General features: G+C 35.4%; 6 protein-coding genes across 14 annotated transcripts in view; 2 read left to right on the forward strand and 4 right to left on the reverse strand.

The window, feature by feature from the left end:
* Positions 1-8,317, reverse strand: part of LOC107176289 (serine/threonine-protein kinase ZRK1-like) — a 49,723-nt gene extending 41,406 nt beyond the window's left edge. The window contains exons 1-5 of one of the 6 annotated variants that reach the window (XM_052442110.1): positions 8,103-8,317; positions 6,850-7,861; positions 4,121-6,178; positions 3,901-4,012; positions 1,427-3,378 (exon numbers count right to left, since the gene is read on the reverse strand). In XM_052442110.1, coding sequence (XP_052298070.1) covers positions 6,154-6,178; positions 6,850-7,844 — 1,020 coding nt within the window. In that variant the 5' untranslated portion in view covers positions 7,845-7,861; positions 8,103-8,317 and the 3' untranslated portion in view covers positions 1,427-3,378; positions 3,901-4,012; positions 4,121-6,153. Of the gene's footprint in view, positions 1-1,426; positions 4,013-4,120; positions 6,179-6,849; positions 7,862-8,102 lie in introns of those variants that run through there. The other 5 variants (XM_052442109.1, XM_052442111.1, XM_052442112.1 and 2 more) reach the window with 5 other exon arrangements.
* On the reverse strand, positions 44-1,075 carry LOC127902426 (serine/threonine-protein kinase ZRK1-like). Its single transcript, XM_052441332.1, has one exon. The coding sequence runs from the start codon at positions 1,073-1,075 to the stop codon at positions 44-46; it is 1,032 nt and encodes a 343-aa protein (XP_052297292.1).
* LOC127902427 (serine/threonine-protein kinase ZRK1-like) lies at positions 4,365-4,910 on the reverse strand. The gene has a single exon (XM_052441333.1). The coding sequence runs from the start codon at positions 4,908-4,910 to the stop codon at positions 4,365-4,367; it is 546 nt and encodes a 181-aa protein (XP_052297293.1).
* Positions 8,318-9,395: 1,078 nt separating the features above from the next.
* On the reverse strand, positions 9,396-10,825 carry LOC102621546 (3-ketoacyl-CoA synthase 7-like). Its single transcript, XM_052442449.1, has one exon. The coding sequence runs from the start codon at positions 10,817-10,819 to the stop codon at positions 9,458-9,460; it is 1,362 nt and encodes a 453-aa protein (XP_052298409.1). The 5' UTR covers positions 10,820-10,825; the 3' UTR covers positions 9,396-9,457.
* Positions 10,826-11,393: 568 nt separating this feature from the next.
* Positions 11,394-16,268, forward strand: LOC102628605 (cyclin-H1-1). 4 transcript variants are annotated; one of them, XM_025097010.2, is made up of 14 exons: positions 11,394-11,622; positions 11,985-12,035; positions 12,163-12,241; positions 12,357-12,475; positions 12,590-12,663; positions 13,068-13,188; positions 13,269-13,337; positions 13,490-13,531; positions 14,221-14,316; positions 14,976-15,034; positions 15,177-15,261; positions 15,445-15,533; positions 15,632-15,704; positions 15,837-16,268. In XM_025097010.2, the coding sequence occupies exons 1-13, from the start codon at positions 11,563-11,565 to the stop codon at positions 15,699-15,701; spliced, it is 1,014 nt and encodes a 337-aa protein (XP_024952778.2). In that variant the 5' UTR covers positions 11,394-11,562; the 3' UTR covers positions 15,702-15,704; positions 15,837-16,268. The 4 variants fall into 4 exon arrangements, with proteins under 4 accessions (XP_024952778.2, XP_006472055.2, XP_006472054.2 ...); XM_006471992.4 differs by having other exon boundaries at positions 15,846-16,268; XM_006471991.4 differs by having other exon boundaries at positions 11,395-11,622; positions 15,854-16,268.
* A 555-nt stretch (positions 16,269-16,823) lies between these two features.
* LOC102629262 (hypothetical protein) lies at positions 16,824-18,171 on the forward strand. Its single transcript, XM_006471994.4, has 3 exons — positions 16,824-17,034; positions 17,152-17,212; positions 17,814-18,171. The coding sequence occupies exons 1-3, from the start codon at positions 16,972-16,974 to the stop codon at positions 18,032-18,034; spliced, it is 345 nt and encodes a 114-aa protein (XP_006472057.1). The 5' UTR covers positions 16,824-16,971; the 3' UTR covers positions 18,035-18,171.
* Positions 18,172-18,528: the final 357 nt, after the last annotated feature.

Consider the following 18,528-nt stretch of genomic DNA (forward strand, 5'->3'; position numbering starts at 1 on the left):
GGCAGGGGAAAATGAAAACATAAAAAACAACGAATACAAAAGATTAATTACATGAAAGAGAGCAATAAATTTGTCTGAGTCTTTTTGTAACATCAACCATTGTTGGCCTGTCTACCGGTGATTCGTTGAGACATTCAAGAGTGAGTCGTGCACAAGCTTGGAATTGGTGCTCTGTCTCAGTGCATGATAGGTCTTGAACAATTATAGGATCTGCTATCTCAGTAAATCTATTATTTTGAAGATAGTTCTTCAAATATTCAATGAGATGACGGACCGAACCATGTGTACGAAGTAAATCCCTGGTGCTCTGTCCAGTCAAAAGCTCCAACAGAACTGTACTGAAAGTATAAACATCCAACTTTTCATTGAAAACACCTCCCCTCTTGTACTCAGGTGCACTATATGTCCAGGCTCCAAACCGACTACGAGTAATTATGTGGGTTTCACCTTCGGGAATGGATATGGATTCCGAAAAATCAAACAATTTTGCAACATTTTCTTCATTGAACAAGATGCATAATGAGATGAGATTTCCAAAAACGGTGGGTCTGGGGAATCCAACATGAAGATAAGCAAGTGCATGAGCAATACCCATTGCAACCTTTAACCTATGTTTCAACAGTAATGGTTCAAAGTGAGGTTGGGGAGCGCCGAAAATACGATCACGAAGAGTTGTGTACTCTCCATATTCAAAAACTAGGATGGGAATTGGAGTCTCTAAGCAGCATCCAATTAGCTTTAAAATATGCTTGTGATCCATTTGTGCTGCATATACTATGTTATTAATACTAAACTTACAAGCGCTATCAGAATAGGATTCATTATACTTCATAACAGAAATTAGGCGCTCCTGCCAAAAGCCCTTGTACAATTTATACGTGCTGTCTTGTTTTATAAATTTTCTCTCGTCATAGTTGTTAGTTGCAATCTCGAGTTCTTTAGCAGAAAAGATACGATAAGGGTTGTATTTACCATGAGAAGACGCTATCAACTCTTTTAGTACTCTCGCGCCATTCCTCACCATCAATGTTCTTTTATCAGTCCTGTCCTTGAATTTTGTCAGAATTGAACCCATCTACAAGTAGAAACCAATTCAAATATTGCAATCAGTTCGTTTTATTTGTACATATACATACTATTTCATTCATAAATATATAGCAGTAAAATTTATCAAAAAAAAAAAAAACCAAAAGCTGCTGAACGCTGATGATAAGGAGAGGAGTACCTGTGGCTGTGGACGTACAGCAAATTGATTAATTAAGAAAACGCGGTGCTCGATCTTGATCATGATCTTTACTACTGCATGTCAAAGTAAAGACTTTGGGTAAGCCACCAAATTTGATCAAACTTGAAGACTGTTAGGCAAGGTTTTTGCATATAAATAGGAGATGCCCTTCCTTCATTTTGATAATCCCAGAGAGAAACATTCAAAGTTGTAAAATCTAATGCAAGTTAAGCATTAAGTGAGTATTATGAAATTTTAGTATTTTGGGTGTATCTGGGGCTTGGGTGGGCGAAATTATTTATGAGAGTGTGGTTGTAATAATTTTCCACATAGTGAATATTTTTTTTCTGGTTGTCTTGTGACAACGGCCGTGGTTTTTCTCTAGATTTAGAGTTTTCCACGTAAATCTTGTGTTGTGTGATTGGTATATTTTTCATTTAATTTTTTTAATTAATTTGTTGCTTGATAAATTGCTTGGAGAGATCTTGGGAGGAAACTCAATTTCCTAACACTGCAGGAGTTGGCTCAGATTCTGATGTTGATTCATTTGAGTCATCTCAATAAAGTATGAAGGGTTTTTTTTCTAACGCTCAATTTAATTTGGAACATGTGAAAATGCAACAAGTGTTCCTCTAGTCAACCAAGGATACACAACGAATGAGGGTAAGAATAGTCCACATGGCTAAGCGTGGAATAATTCTTTTATAATGATTTCTATTTTTTGAGAAATTTTATGACAGATGAAACCTCCAATTAATAAACATTGACGTATCTTAAATTTTGTCTTGAAATTTATCAAATATCTTTTCTTCCACATTTTATCCTCTTGCATTTTCAATTTTTTTTGTTTCCGTGGTTCTCTTTCCTCCCTCTTCAATTCCCAAATTTCAAAAGAAAGAGGATTAATCCCAAATTTCAAAAGAAAGAGGATTAAACATTAATTATATTTCGCCCATATTACATTGGCACCTAATTTCTCTTAATTCTCTTCCCTCTTTTCTCTGCTTTGTTCAATAATTTAGTCATTTTATTTCATATATTCTGTGTATATTTGTAGCGAAGCTTGATTTGATCTTCATCTTTATGTTGATTAAATTGAGACACAGCTATCTAGCTCTCCTAGTTGGCGTTTTATACATGTATCTGAACGAGTATAAAGTTTGTCCAATTAATTCCTTCTTTTTCAGTGCCTTTTCTTTTCTTCTTTTCTTCTTTTTAGGCTTTTTACTTTGTGGGCCACCAATTTTTTCTTCACTTTCGTACCTTTGCGGTTCTCATTTGTTAAAAATAAAACGTCATTTCATCATTACACTTTCTAGTTTCTACTCAGTCAATTATTGAGAGATCAGAAGATTTTTTTTTTTTTCAATTATCATTTTACGATATGCTTTTTAAAATTATTATCTCATGATAAGCCTATCCCTGTATCCCATCTATCATCTCAATATAAATTCATAAATTAGTGATATTTATAATTAGAAAGAAGTTTATTCCTATTGTATACATAGAAACTTGAACTTGTATGACGCTTATAAGGAGAAGAATGATTTACCATCTGACTTATGAGAGAAAGTTCTCGCCTAAGGAGCTATCAGTAGTTGAACAAGATACAAAAATATTTATACTTCTGTAAAAGCTTGCATTTACTGTTGTGGCTATGAAAACATGAAGACATGATATCTCAACAAGATACATGAATTGACAACAAAACATATTCTAAGAATATTTTTATTGTGAATATAAAATAACTCACCATCCAAAACGATATGCTTGTCTGAGCTGTTTTGCTACATCAATCATCGTTGGTCTATCCTCCGCTGATTCAGATACACATTTCACGGCAAGCTCTACAAAAGCTTGCACTTGCTTATCTTTTTCAGAAGATTGAATACAGAGTTCCTCACGAATTACAGGATCGACAATCTCATCAAACGTGTTACATTCAATATGTTTCTTCACACGATTCAATAACCAATGACGATCTCCAGCTTCATCAATGGAATACAATTTTTTTCCGGTCAAAAGCACAAGCAGCAACACACCAAAACTGAAAACGTCGCATTTCTCATTGTAGTCACCTGTGGTTACATACTCAGTCGCAACGAATCCCATTATTCCTATTGGTATTGCATCTTTTATGTGAGTTTCGCCATCTGGAATAGACTCGGCTAGTGAAAAATCAAACAATTTGGCAACATGATCTTCATCAAATAAAATACTCGATAATTTGATGTTTTTAAAAACAATAGGCCGAGGAAACCCAACATGAAGATATGCAAGTGCATTAGCTATCTCCATCGCAATCTTTAACCTATGTGTCAATAGAAAAGGCTCGAAATGTGACGGACGAGGACCATGAATATAATTAGCAAGGATTCCAGATGACACAGATTCAAAAACTAGAACGGGAATTTGAGTCTCTAAGCAACATCCAATCAACATTAAGATATTGCTGTGGCTCATTTGTGATGCAAATACAATGTTCTTCAAGCACCATTCATATGCATCATACTTGTCATTGTTTTGAAACTTCATAACAGACACTGGGCGGCCATGCAAGAAAGCATTGTACAGTTGATATACAAAGCCTTGTGTTTTAACTCTTTGCAAGTCATAATTGTTTGTAGCTATCTTGAGCTCTTCAGCAGAGAAGCTTAGGATAGGTTTGCGTTTACCATTAAATGAAGAAATCAAATTTTCCAGTAAATTTTTGCCATTCCTCATAATGCATTTTTCCTTATCTTCCTTCCCCGAATTCTTGATTGCTCCCAAACATGAATACATGATCTATAGTTCCAAAAACCCAGGAAACAATTTCAATTTATTCAACAATAAAAACAAAGGATTTTAAGAACATTAAAGGATATGTTACACAAAGGGAGATTTTACATGTACCTGTGGATGGTCAATTAGGATTGAAGATAAAGAAAACAGAGGAGCCCTACGTTTGATCCCTGCAGCAGAATAAATATAAGAAAAAAGTTTCCACTTCTGAGTATGGAAGTAATTTTGTCCATGAATTATACAAAGTAAGAGACTCGACTTTACAGAGTTGTGGCATTCATTCTTTTATCCAAGAAAATAAACATGAAAGCTTACAAGTGACAAACCATCCATCAACGATTTTGGATTCAAGCTTTCAACAAGACAGATACATTTGTCTAAGTTGTTTTGCCATATCAATCATTGTTGGCCTTTCTTCCGGTGATTCAGAGACACATTTAAAGGCAAAATCTAAGTAATCCTGCAGCAGTTGCTCTTTTCTTGGGCATAATCCCTCTTCAATAATCATCGGATCAACCATTTCATTCAACCCATTTTCTTCAACATATTTCTTCAGAAGATCCCATAAGTAATTTTCAACGCCAAGTCCTTTATCGCGGCAGAAAGAAGTTATCTTCTGCCCAGTCAAAAGATCAAGTAGCAACATACCAAAACTATGAACAGCATACTTCTCATTGCACTTAGCTTCAAGCAAAACCTTAGGTGCTATATATCCCTTTGTCCCAGCTATTTGAAAATCTACATGAGTTTCACCTTCTGGAATAGACACAAATAGTGAAAAATCAAACAGTTTGGCAACATTTTGCTCATCAAAGAATATTCTCCATGGCGTCGCACTCATAAAAATGATGGATCTGGCAAATCCTGCATGGGGATATGCAACTGCATTGGCTAATTCCATTGCAACCTTCAACCTATATCTGAATGGTAGAGGCTCAAAATTATGTCTACGGCGTCTATATATGCGATCAGCAAGGGTACCGAGCTCAATGGATTCAAAAACTAGAATAGGAATCTGAGTCTCCAAACAACATCCGATCAACTTAAAATATTTTTGTGACTCATTTGTGATCCAAATACTATGTTATTGAAACAAAACTTGTATTGATTATCACTGTTGTAATTCTCCCCAAACTTCAAAATAGAAACTGCACGAGCATTCAAGACACCTTTGTACAATATATAGCCACTCTCTTGGATTATAATGCTCTCTCTATCGTAGTTGTTTGTAGCTGTTGTGAGCTCTTGGAAGGAGAAGTCACGAATAGGATTATAGATATCGTTAGAAGAGGCAATCAATTTTTCTAGTAAAACTTTGTTATTCATCGACTTAACAGTTGACTTGTCTGCCTTTCCCGAGGACTTGCTTTTTCCCAAACACAAACCCATCTAAGATCTAAGTCTAAGTCTAATCAATAAATTTGTACAGACACATTAAAATAATTCTTCTCTCACTTCATTAAACTGTACATTGAACAAATATTCTGAGTGTTTATTAACCAGACCACTAAAAGTAATAGTATTTTCAAGGGCGCCGCTATGAGATGTACCAAAAATTAAGAACGAAAAATAAAGCAGGGGACTTGGAGAAGAGAATGTACCTTAGTTCGGATCAATGACAGATTTGGGTATTAATATAGAGAAAATCCAACGGAGAGAGCTTAGGCATACATAAAACTTGAAGCAGAGAAAACATATAAAACCAGAAACGTTGCCTCTTGGACGAATGAAAGTCTTCAGTCTCATCATGAAAAGTCCTTGCTAGCCATTAATGTGGGGGAAAACCTGTGGTGCAACTATGGTACTGTGCCACAGTTGCATTCAGCCGTTAGATGCTAATGAACCCCATCTATTCGAGTGCATCCAACGGCTGGATGCAACTATGGCACGATACCACAATTGCACCGTAGCCAGACCCGTGAACAAGTGGAGATTAAATTTAATATTCCGCTTAACTTTATTGACCAAGACCATTTTTTAATAAATAATCAATCTTAGAGTACTGTGCATTAGCTTGCCACAATCATATTCCAGATTTCAAGATAATTTTTCAAATTTCTAAAGTCAACCAAAAGTTAAAAATAAGTAAGTTCATTTATGATGTAAGAACGGAACAAGCATTCTTCTTCTTCAGATTCACAATTCTACTCATTTGAAAGCTTGCAAATGCTGCAAAGAAATGAGGATATAAGATTCAAATAAGATACAGAATAAAATTTACACATCCACAACAAAGGCAAGCCAATATTTTTAACTTATAAAGTTACAGGACAGACTTATAAATTTGTCTAAGTTTTGTTGGGACATCTATCATTGTTAGCCTATTTCTATCAATTCTAAAGAGACAATTAAAGGCAGTCTGTGTAAGAACTTACAATTGATTCTCTTCCCCAGGAAACTATATGTCTTTAGTAGGCCTATGATCAACTATCTCATTCATCTTAACATTTTCAATAAAAGTGTTGACATCATTATCTGCTAATTCATCAACACTTATAAAAAGAGGATTACAAGATGATCAATTAACAATTTTCAGAAACCATAAACATCCAACTTCTCATTGTAAATCATGAAACTCCCCCTTCTTACCAGTGATCAACCTAGCATTCTCATGAAAATCAGTCCCAGAAAAAAATAAAAAATAAGCTCTATAGTTTACACTCTCATATCATATAACATATATAACATAAAATGAAACAATAATTTTCTTTCTTTGAATAAATAACTGTTATTTAAATTAACAGCAGAACAAGAAAGCCACACCCTCTCTAAAATTACAAAAAAGTTTCAGATGTTTCAAGCAATGAGTATAGAAGTTAAGAAGTTAAAAAGATTTATACATTTTTTTAATCTGCTTTGCCACATCAATCATAGTTGGCCTATCTTCTGCTGAAGCTGATTGACATTGAAAGGCAAGCTCGAAAGAAGATTGCAATTTGTGCTCCAGTAATTCATCTCCAATAATTCTGGGATCTACTATTCCATTAAACCCACGATTTTCAATGTATTTCTTCACAAAATCCATTTCAAAACTCTCGTCACCATTAAGACGCAGACCCATATTAAATAAGTCTTCTCCTGTACTCAAGAGCTGTAATAGCAGAAGACCAAAACTATACACATCACATTTCTCATTCAAATAACCTGTACGTGCATACTCAGGCGCAACTATTCCTGATGTTCCTTTCACTCCATCGTCTATGTACGTTTCACCTTCTGGGATAGAAGCAGATAGAGAAAAGTTAAACAGCTTGGGAACATATCGTTCACTGACTAAGATATAAGATGATTTGAGATCCCTAAAAACAATGGGCCTGGAGAATCCAATGTGGAGATAGGCAAACACATTTGCTATCTCCATTGCAATTTTCAGCCTATGTTTCAATAGCAAAGGCTCAGAATGGGATTGATAAGAACGTTTTAGAAGATCATGAAGATTCCCGTACTCCGCAGATTCAAACACTAGAACAGGTATTTCTACCTCTAAACAACATCCGATTAACCTTAACACATTATTGTGACTCATTTGTGATGCAAATACAATGTTATTAAAACAACAGTCATATGCATCAAAAACGCTACCATCAATAAACTTCATTACAGAAATTGTTCGATCCGGCAAAACACCCTGACACAATCTGAAAATAGATGACTCTGTAATAATATTCCGATAATGGTAGTTGTTTGTTGCTCGCTCGAGCTCTTTTGCAGAAAAGCTACGAATGGGATTATAATTACCATTACAAGAGGAAATCAACCTTTCCAGAAACATTTTTCCATTCCTCATCAGGAATGCCTTTCTGTCGGCCTTTTCACGATTCTTGCTGTTGCACATAAACAAACTCGTCTGCCCTGTACACAAAGCCATGAAATTCTATTAATTCATTAACTACAGAACATGAATGATGCATATATCGAACCCCAGAATAGATATATATAAGGAGAGGATAGAATTGACCCGTTATGCATATAAAAACTATCAGCAAAGATTTTCTGGACAAATGATTTGAAAAGTGAAAGAGCCTGTCAACTAATTAAAGCGATAAGAGTCAAATAAAATGACAAGAAAACAAGGGGAACCAGAATTGAGAACCTTAAAGAGAGAGCTCTGATTGGCACCTGAAGCAGAATGAACAAAACAAAACCATAAGCATATTTCTTCTTATATGTATGAAGTCGTCCCGGTCTACTATAGACTATTCAGTCATCAGAAAAGTGGACCCAAGTTAGGAATTTTCCAACGCAAGGCTTGTCGGTTTCCTTTATATTTAACAATTTCCAATCAGAAAATTGGCTACAAGCCACTAGTTTAAGTACAAAATCTTGAAACATTAAAAGGAGAGGGCTAACTTACAGATTCTGTAAGTAACAGCCCTCACATGAATAGTGTTAAATAGTGTTTGGCTGTGGGCCCGAGTGGGACCCAGAACCAAGTTTGTGAGTGAGCTGTAACTTACAGAATCTGTAAGTTAGCAATTAAAAATTCTCAGCACCTTTTTTTTATCAGTTACGATACTAGTTTTTTTTTTTTTTTCTCCCGGCCTAATCCCCTTATTGGCATTAGTGGCCTCAATACTACTTTGTAAAGTTGCTTTTTTCAAGCATCTTAGAGTCTATCCGTTGAACATGGTACCCAAGAACTATCTTTTGCCCTTTTTAACGTTGCAACTTTTTTCTACCTACCTAACTGAATGATTACATTTGTCACAAGCATGATATTAGCCTCATTGAGAAGGAAAGAAAATTTATCTAGGTCTTCAACTTTAGCGCCTTCAATGTCGGCGCCATTTCTTTGAAACAAATGTTTTAAAGAAACTGATCATACCATGGAACACAATAACGTAGAGCTAAATAAAAATACAAATAAAAAAAAAATCAATTCTTACATGCTTTAGATACACATGAGATTCATGAAAATTATAAATCCAACGACTAAATGGCTCCTTGTGATGGTGCATCGCGTGGGCCCGTTAAAAATAAGGCCTATAGTGATTAGGATGAACCGGTTGAAGCATGGGCCTATTTGGGCCCATGTTAGAAAACTGCCGTTCCTTGGATCAATTGAGTGTAACGGCTCTGTTATTATCAAGAAAACCAGATATTTCGTGAAAATTAACTCTCAGGGGAAGGAAATATGACAATTTCGTGAGTTCAAAATTTAAGAAAATTTGTTACGGCAATTTCAATAGGAAAACCCAGCTAATTAAACCTAAAGTGAAGAAAAAAGAAAGAGTAAAACCCGGAGACAAGGTCAACCAAGTGAACTTGCTACAGGGTATATATACAAAATTCTTCTTTTTCTTCTATTTGGTCACTGCAAAGTTGCTACAGAAATTTTCAACTCTGGGCGTTTGTATCATTTTAAATTTTATAATATAGTGAAATTTCTGTAATTTTATTTGGTGCATTCTTGTTAGATTGATGTTTGATTGTGCTGCTAAATTCACATCAGTGGTCTAAAATATCAGGCACCTCCACCGGGTACCGGAGAATAAATTCCGACCAAACATTAGACTTCTCTGGCCTCAAGTTGGACATGCATTTCCAAACAGCACTGTTACATTTGAAGCCACTTCCAAATGCCAATTGCCAGATTTTATCGCCTTTCTTAACCTTACCTTTTGCCTCAAGGTAACTAAGTTCATACCAAACCGATGAAGAAGATGTGTTCCCAAATCTATAAAGTGTCGTCTTTGAAGCTTCCACATCCCTATCTTTCAACTTCAGATTCTCCTTGATAGCATCGATCACCGCTTTCCCACCAGCATGAACACAAAAATGCTCGAAAGCCTTCCTGAAATCCGGTATATAAGGACCCCTTTTCCTTCCAGGTGGCCAAATTTTCTTCCAGGTTACTGAAACTGCGTACCAGACGAGTTCCGAATATGGCAGCACCATTGCCGCCAGTGTTGCCATGTTTGCTTTAAGGGCTTCTCCGGCGACTTGTAGAATTGATCTTGACAAGGAGACCCCAGTAAATCCTTCATCATCATGTTCTTGAAAAACACACTTGTATGCGGTGTCTTTAGAACCAAGATGAGTCCTGACTAGATGTTGGAGTTCATATTTGGCTCTCTGTCTGTCTTCCTTTTTATTTGAGAGTAAAATTCCTGCGCCTCCCATCCGAAACAAGCAGTTGGCAAGCTGCATAGACTTGACTTTTCCTTGGTACCCATTGGATGAAACTGATTCCATGCTGAGTACTAAAGCCAGAGAGTTTTTTTGCACTCTGAGGAAGTCTTTAGCCAACGATATAGATAAAATCCCTGCACTGCAGCCCATTCCTGAGAGATGAAAGCTCCTGACATTGCTTTTCAGTCCAAACTTATTGATTACCATTGCGGCTACAGATGGAGTAGGGCAAGAAACACTGCAATTGGTGATAAGAATGTCAATGCTTTTCGGGTTTATTTTGTGTTTGGAGAAGAGATCCTGTACAATTGAAAACAGCACCGTTTTTAGTTCTTCCATGCTAGAATTCAGCGAACCATCAGCTGGGAGCAAATGGGTGCCACAGGGTAAGCAAGTTTCGTTACCTACGCCTGATCTCTCGAGGACTTTGGTCTGAAACTCGACAGCCTTGCTGTCAAAAGTTCCTGATCTTTCTGTATGTTCAATGAAAGCGGATATTGGAGCTCTTAAACTTTCTGGTGCCTTGTAGCATATGAAATCAACAAGATACACACGCTTTGATGGGTTGCGAAAATGATACATTGCGATTGCAAGTAGAGCAATTGTTGCCTGGAACTTGAAATTGGAAAGCAGAATTAGGATCTCAGCTGCAAGGCCAGGGTAGTTCTCTAAATTCATGCTTTCCATTTTGCTCAATTAATCGAACTTTACTGGTAAATATATGATTTTGCTACATGCATGGATGATTATTTATGTGGCCATTGATTGTACAAGCAGAATGGTGTGTCCTTGATTAAGCACAACTGACGGATTATTAAATGCTCATGCCAAAGAAATGGACTACAAGCCATAGCCCCATAACTCTTGCATGTATTTTTCATACTGTTTAAAAATAAAAATAAAACATCAGAAGGTCATAACAGATCACTAATCAGCGTATACATGCTTTACGATATGCACCACAAAAACCTTTGAGAAAGAAGAAAAATTTGTTTCATGAATTTTGGCGCCACCGAGGAAGGTGGTCGTTAGTCAGTTAGTTACTATCGGCGGTGTCAGTGCGTAATGTTCGGCCTGGCCCAATTTCTGTTCAACGGATTCAACTTGGGCCACCGCACTCTTCGGTGTGGATGTATTATTGTTTTGGCCCATTGTCAGGGGCAGAAGTTGAAATTTGGGTTGAAGGGGAGGTATGTATTAATAGCAGCAATCCCTCTCTAATCATGTTATCATATAAAACGTTAGGGGAGGTCTTTGTTAATTACCACCAATAAACCAAAAGTTTACAAATTTAACAAATTTGGCAGGAGTGAAGATTCGCTGCACTCTCCGGCTATCCGCTCGGAGTTTGTACTGTATTCTTTCAGCGTGTCCGTGTCTAATCATTGAAGCAACTGAGCTGAATTTAACGAGTCGAAACGATGGCGGATTTTCAGACCTCGACTCACCGAGCCAAGTGGATTTTCACTCCCCAAGAGCTCGTGAGTTTTATCTTTCGTCGTATCTAAATTGCTACGTTTAGTTTCTATTGTCGTTTAATTTCCTGTTTGGTTACCAGCAAAGTGTGAAGGAAAAAAAAATTAGCTTGATTTAAAAAAATTAATATTTATGTCATTACTTGCATCTGCTAACTCATATGATAGTTAGTGAAGCTTTTATTTTTATTAACTTGAGTTAATTATTGGTATAATTTTCTGTTTGGTTGTCGAGAAACTTTGAGGGAACGGAGTAAAGAAACTGGCATTTTCAGAATTAAAAAGAACGTGCATTACCTATCTTGCTAAAACAGATTTTACCGAAAGTTTTGATTTTTTTTTTTTTTTTTGGTTTTTTCACAAATTAGATTGAGAAGTACAAAGGTTCTAATCGAAGAGCAATACAAACTCTGGAGAAGGTATGCCTGCAATTTCCAATTAAATTACATTAGATATAACATTAAATTTTCATGCACGTCTGTTCTGTAGCTCAATTTTCATTTTAAATAAACTTTGTGTTTATGTTGGTAACATTTAATATTGAAGTATGGAACAACACAAATGGAGGTTGATGTTGATGGGTCATTTTCATACCCAGAACCTCAAAATAATGCCAAGGACAACAGTAAGTGCTTTTCTGTTTGTTCTGGCTCTATTTTCTTGTTTTCTATTTAATTTTCATTTTGTGAGGCATTTGCTAGAGGTTTTGATCACTAACAGTCTTCTTGATTGTATATCAGGTGAAAAGCATTCTCGTCCGAAACCCCTCAATATCGAAGAGGAACAGTCTATGCGAGTATTTTATGAGAATAAACTTCGCGAAGTATGCAGTGCATTTTATTTTCCTAATAAAATTCAGGTACGTTTTTCTGTATCTAGAATATTATGGTCGTGAAAGAATTTTTCTAAAAGAAAAAACGAGAGTTCATACTGGTTTTATTTACATTCCTTTGGGATTTGTTCATTTCTTCAGGCAACGGCTCTGTTATACTTCAAAAGGTTCTATCTGCAATGGTCGGTCATGGAACATCACCCAAAAAATATAATGTATGATTCATACAAATCTATATTAATTACATACCCAAAAGTTTACAAATGCTCTTGTGATATTCGGTACGAATTTTGAAGGGTAGTATAAATTATAAAATGTAACACATAAGTGTTCGCAAAGATGTTTGGACTTGACAACATGAGGAAATTAGTTGGCTACTTAGGGGTTAGTTGGTAGATATGTTTGTTTTTTCAACAGTTAGCCTCCACTCATCTCTCTCTTTCCAAGTAGAATTTGCATCCTCTCTGTGTTTCCTTTTCCTTCAATTTTTTTTTTTTTTTTGGTTCAATCATGTACCTGGTGCCATACTGTTCTTATATGATCATCCTTGAATGTTCAACTGTTTACTTAATGGTTGCTTAACTATAATTATTATGAAATCCCTTCTTCATGAGTGCAGGTTAACTTGTGTATATGCAGCTTGTAAGATAGAGGAAAATCATGTTTCAGCAGAGGAGCTTGGCAAGGGAATTTCACAGGATCATCAAATGATTCTCAACTATGAAATGATCGTTTATCAGGCATTATTTTGAGCTCATATCTCATTGTCTTGTCCATTTTTTTTTTCTGTAGCTGGTTCCAAACATATTCTGTCATGCAGGCTTTGGAATTTGATCTTATCGTTTATCCACCATATCGTCCACTTGAAGGATTTATTAATGATATGGAAGTAAGATTGGTTAAACCATTCTGAGCCTCCTCTTTCATTCTATGTACAAGAAAATCTTCATCGCTTGGTTTCTGTTTGTTTCTTGACTTGTGTTTTCTTCCTTATCCTGTGACTGCAATTGCAATTGTCGGTAATAAAATTCGGATCTATAGGATTTCTGCCAAGTAAAGAATGGCGAATTGCAGATGCTGAAGGTAATGTTTTATCCTTTATCGTTGTGTCTCATTCAATTTGAATTCTGAAAGTCTTCTGAGGAAGAGCTGCAATTTTTCATGTTACTTTAAAAAGTGCTGGCTAGATTCATACGATGTGTGTGAATAATTTTGTGCGAAGATATGATTAGGAAACCAAAACAACAGCAGAATCATGTGATGATTAAAAATCTGTTTAAAGTTTTGAATTGGCCTTTGCATATGTTGAAGGAAGCTTGACTACAAGTCCACCTTCACCAATTACAGATGTTAGGCATAATGTTCTAAAGCGTGGAGTGATACAGCAGTATTTCCTTGTGTTTTCAGCTTCGCTAGTTTCCTTTGTTATTTTATGCACTTTTGTGTTGTCACATGAAAATTTAGGAGATTTTTAGTTTTATGTCCCAATTGTGCCTTCACTAGAGAAAACATTGATATGTGAGATGAGTTGGTAAAAGCAAAATGGCTACACAAATTTTACCCCATTTTTTGCACTATAATAGTATAAAGTTGAAGCTAATTGAAGAATCTTCCTGTACAGCAAATAGAAGCCAATTTATGCTGTATAGTTGTAAGGGTTATATGTAGTGCTACTTTTGCATGTGCTCAGTGATTATTTGATGTGGTTCATTGTACTTGTCCCTCTTCCTGACCATTCCTAGTTATCTATCTCATGTTTTAATATATTTTAGGATTTGCACGAAACTGCAAAGTTGGAAGTTGACAAAATCATGCTTACTGATGCACCACTTCTATTCCCCCCTGGGCAGGTATTGTCGGTCATTCAGGTGCCTTGTTACAGCAGATGCTTTAATTACTCTGATTAACTTTTGAACTTTAAAGATCTTTCAAATTTCTTTGAAGCAGACAGTAAAAACTAAAAGCTGAAACGTAGAGATCTTAAAGATGCTTCTTTTCTGTTTCGGTATAATAATTTATTAATTGCTTTTGAACATCCAATATAATTCTTCTCGTTGTGTGAACTAAAGATTTATAAGTTTTTTTTGCCTTAAATAATTTGTACATCATAGGATTTTAATCTACATCTACCATAACAGAAAGGAAGCTAAGGAACTAAAAGGTGTGCTGGTATTATTTGTCTCCCTTGTGAAAAACACTTTGGGGTTTTTGAGTGTTAGTTAATGGTCTAAAAGGTTGAGAAGGAAGGAAGGTTTTTGTATCATTTGATGAGCACCTTAGAGCAGGGAAAAACAAATGTAAGAACCAAAGTAGCTCTCATTGTAGTTGTTGATGTTTATCACACATCCCTTGTAGGTTTCCCTAATGCTAACAAATCTCGGGCTTTTGCCATTCATAGTTGTCCTCCTGCAGTTCACTTTCTTTTTCAAGCTCTTAACGGAATCCAATTTGTTGGTCTGGATTGTCATTTGAACATTTATATGTTCTTTCACATTTTTAACTTAGCTCGTCTCTTGGCTTGATGCAGTTGGCATTGGCTGCTTTACGAAATTCAAACAAGGTTCAAAGAGTTGTCAACTACGAGAGGTTTTGTACTGCTTTATGAATTTTCAATGGATTATGGTTATGAATATCTGCAATATACCCCTTTTTTGGCATATCATCTCGCAATCATATCATGTTGGGCTCAAATTCTTGACATTGACCATACGTTTATACTTCAATGCAGTTACTTGAGCAGCATTCTATCTCGTCAAAATTCTGGGCACATCATTTCAGACCTTACTGAAAATTTAGACACCATAGATTCCTGGGTATTAATTTATCATATTTTATCGCTATCTCAGTAGAATTTGACTTAAATTTCTTTCATATTACTTTGAGATGGAAAACTAGAGGCTTGAGAAGACTCTATATGCAATATGAATATGACGTCATTTCTCCTAATTTTCATTTGTAAATCTAGTCCTTTTTCTTATTGTTGGCTATGAATACAGGTAATGAAATATAAGTTCCCCTCAGAAAAGGATATGAAGCACATCAACAGAAAACTGAAATCTTGTTGGGGCCATGGCTCACATGACGTGTATTCTCTATAATACTTGTTCCATATTGATATTACCTTTGTTCCAGTACACTGCTCTGTCCACAACAAACACAGCTCTTATCTGATTGCTTTTGCAGGAGTAAGAAACGGGAAAAGAAATCAAAGCATAAGTCCAAGAGTTCACATGGAATGCAAAATGGGCCATAAATTGTATGTTCTTCCTTTGCCTTGTGATTCTTATTTATTTTCATCAAAATAAGTGCTCAGTTCGAAGCACTTTGATTTTGCACTATGAATTCTGGATAATAAATTCTTGTAGGATTATGAATTCTGGATAATAAGTTCTTGTAGTATTACAGCGGTGAACCTAATGCTCAATCTGGCACATCATGCTGGTGACCTGACAGTTGTGAAGGAGCTAAACGTTTTTCTGCTATGGATTGATTCACCGGCTCTGGATTTTTTCAACAGATAACATGGAGATAACTTGAACAAGAAGTCTCACCAGTGAGGAGCTGAAGAGTGATCTTTATTTATTATTTATTGTTTTTCCCCGGAATACATGTGAGAAATTATTCAAATTTGTAGTGCTGCAATTTTATAAGTGAGAAATTTTGGTATTTTTCAACCAAAAAGCATATTACATTGTTTAATTTGTGAATATGTATTTCAGTTTATGAAGTTCGCGTTGAGAAAATTTGAGACAGAGAGAAGTGATGCCATTTTGATACTATGTTAATGTCAGAGCTAATAATATTTGTTCCTTTTTTTTAATACACTAATATATTATAATATATTGATATTTTCAATCAAAAATCAGTCAGAATTCTCCTGAGTAATCCTATTACAGTATACTTCGAATATCAATCCTCACTTAAAGGTAGAGAAAGATCTACCCTTACTATTAATGTTGGAGGAAGATCGATTTTACCCTAATGTGGGGGGACAACTAACCTCCATTATATATTTGTTCCTTTTCATTTCTCTTTTTGCAGGTTTTCCAATTTTCTTCATTTTGATACTATTAATTAATGTAGAGCATTTTTTATTCTCTTCTAAGTTAATTCAATTAGTCAATTCAGTCATGTACTAAACAAAATATAAGACGAAATTATATATAATGAATTCGATCCGATCCGATTCAACGTAGTCTAATTCAGCATACAAAATATACATATATTGAATTGGTATTTTTGCTTTTTCTTTTTTTGAGTAATGATTTATAACGATGAAATATTAACTGCTAGTATATTTCGTCTCCTAATAAATTATTTGTGTTAGATATTTATATCATCTTTTGTAATATAACACTTCAGATAAAATAATAACTCGTTATGAATGCTAAATAGCCCCCGCACCAAATTGGCAAATTATACGCAACATACATATTGCACCGGAACGATGTCGTTTCTTTACGGCAAAATTTTGGCACAAAACCCAGAACCTCCCTGCCTCTAGTGCGAGCTTCAAGCCTTCAATGGCGTACCTTGTCTCGATAAGCTTCTCGACTCCTCTCTGCGCTCCGCCAACTTCATTCAAGGTAAATTACTAGACCTGGTGTTATTCTTTTCGATTTCTTTTGAACTATCGGCTGTTTGGTTCCCGAGAGAATAAAAGGTGTTCATCTTTGTCTGTCTGTCTTGATGTCTTCTCTTAGAAAATGTGCTGGGGAAAAGAACCCTTAGGTGCACTAGCAAAGACAGCAATCAGCGTATCAGGTTTTGCTCTTCAATTTTCTTGAATTGCTCCCTTTTTACAATTAGCTGTTATATTATTTTTAAAAAAAATTGAATTATTTCTTTGAATTATAGTTTGGTTCGTGTCCCTAATCCATGGTAATTAGAATTCTACTTTCGTGTTATGAAACACTTGCTATATAATGCTATGTGGCATGCCCATTTTGAAAAAATGAGTGTGCAAACAAATCATGCCAATTATGATTTTCATATTGAAAATATACACGGCTGAATTGCAATCAAGAAATTCAGAAGGAATCAGCTGAATCCGTTTGAATTCAGAGGTAAGGGAACTTCCATGCGAGCTTTACTAGTTTGTTTATTTACTTAGAGAAAGGGTTTTTGTTTGAAGTGCAATGAAAGATTGAAAGATCCAACTTTTTGGTACACCAATACTATCTTTTATTTGAAGGGCTATAATTTCTCATTTGCACACATGCATAGAAACGGAAAAAGATAAAGTGATCCAAATTCGGGTGCTATGAATAGAAAATCGTATGCGGAAATAATTGAAATGTAGTTGTACACGTAAGCAATCCATTTTTTGTGCTTGCTTTCATAATGTTAGGAACTTTATTTGCAGGAACCAATCATCTTTTTCCCTGCAGCTCAAATAGAGGCTTATTTTCTGTGAATCTGAGCTGTCATCGTCATTTAACATCATCCTCAAAGCCATTAGATGGAATTGTTTCCTTTTTGGATGTAAGTTCTTGTACTCATACAACAATTGCTGGTTATTGGGTTGGGCCGGATATTGATGATGGTTGGGGTTATGTAGAAGCTTTTGTCAATCAAATTACTTGACATTCTAAAATACTTGTGAGCAGCTTACATTGTTTCTTTTACTTGCCTTAGTACATGGATATTGAATGTGGAATGCTTGTGTTAGATAATGTGAACCAAAGCTTGATATATTTGGACAGGAAAGTTTGGTTGCCTTAGTAGATGGATATTGAATGTGGAATGCTTGTGTTAGATAATGTGAACCAAAGCTTGATCTATTTGGACAGGAAAGTTTGGTTGGCTAGTGTGTATTTGTCTGAGGGCACTTGTGGTTAGTTTAATTATTTTTCTGACTACCCTAAGTCTTATTCGAAATAGTTGAAACAAATCATAAGTTACAATGAAAAATGATCTTGAGGCATTATCTTTTGAATAACTCAGAATATATTTACTATTAATACATACACAAATTACATGATATTGGCAATGCTTCTATTGAAGTCATAGAATCTATACGTATGCTCACTTGGTAAACATTCAGGTGTAATGATGTGAGATGAATATACTCTGTCAAT

Source organism: Citrus sinensis, chromosome 5 (assembly GCF_022201045.2).
Source record: "Citrus sinensis cultivar Valencia sweet orange chromosome 5, DVS_A1.0, whole genome shotgun sequence".
NCBI classification, from domain to species: domain Eukaryota; kingdom Viridiplantae; phylum Streptophyta; class Magnoliopsida; order Sapindales; family Rutaceae; genus Citrus; species Citrus sinensis.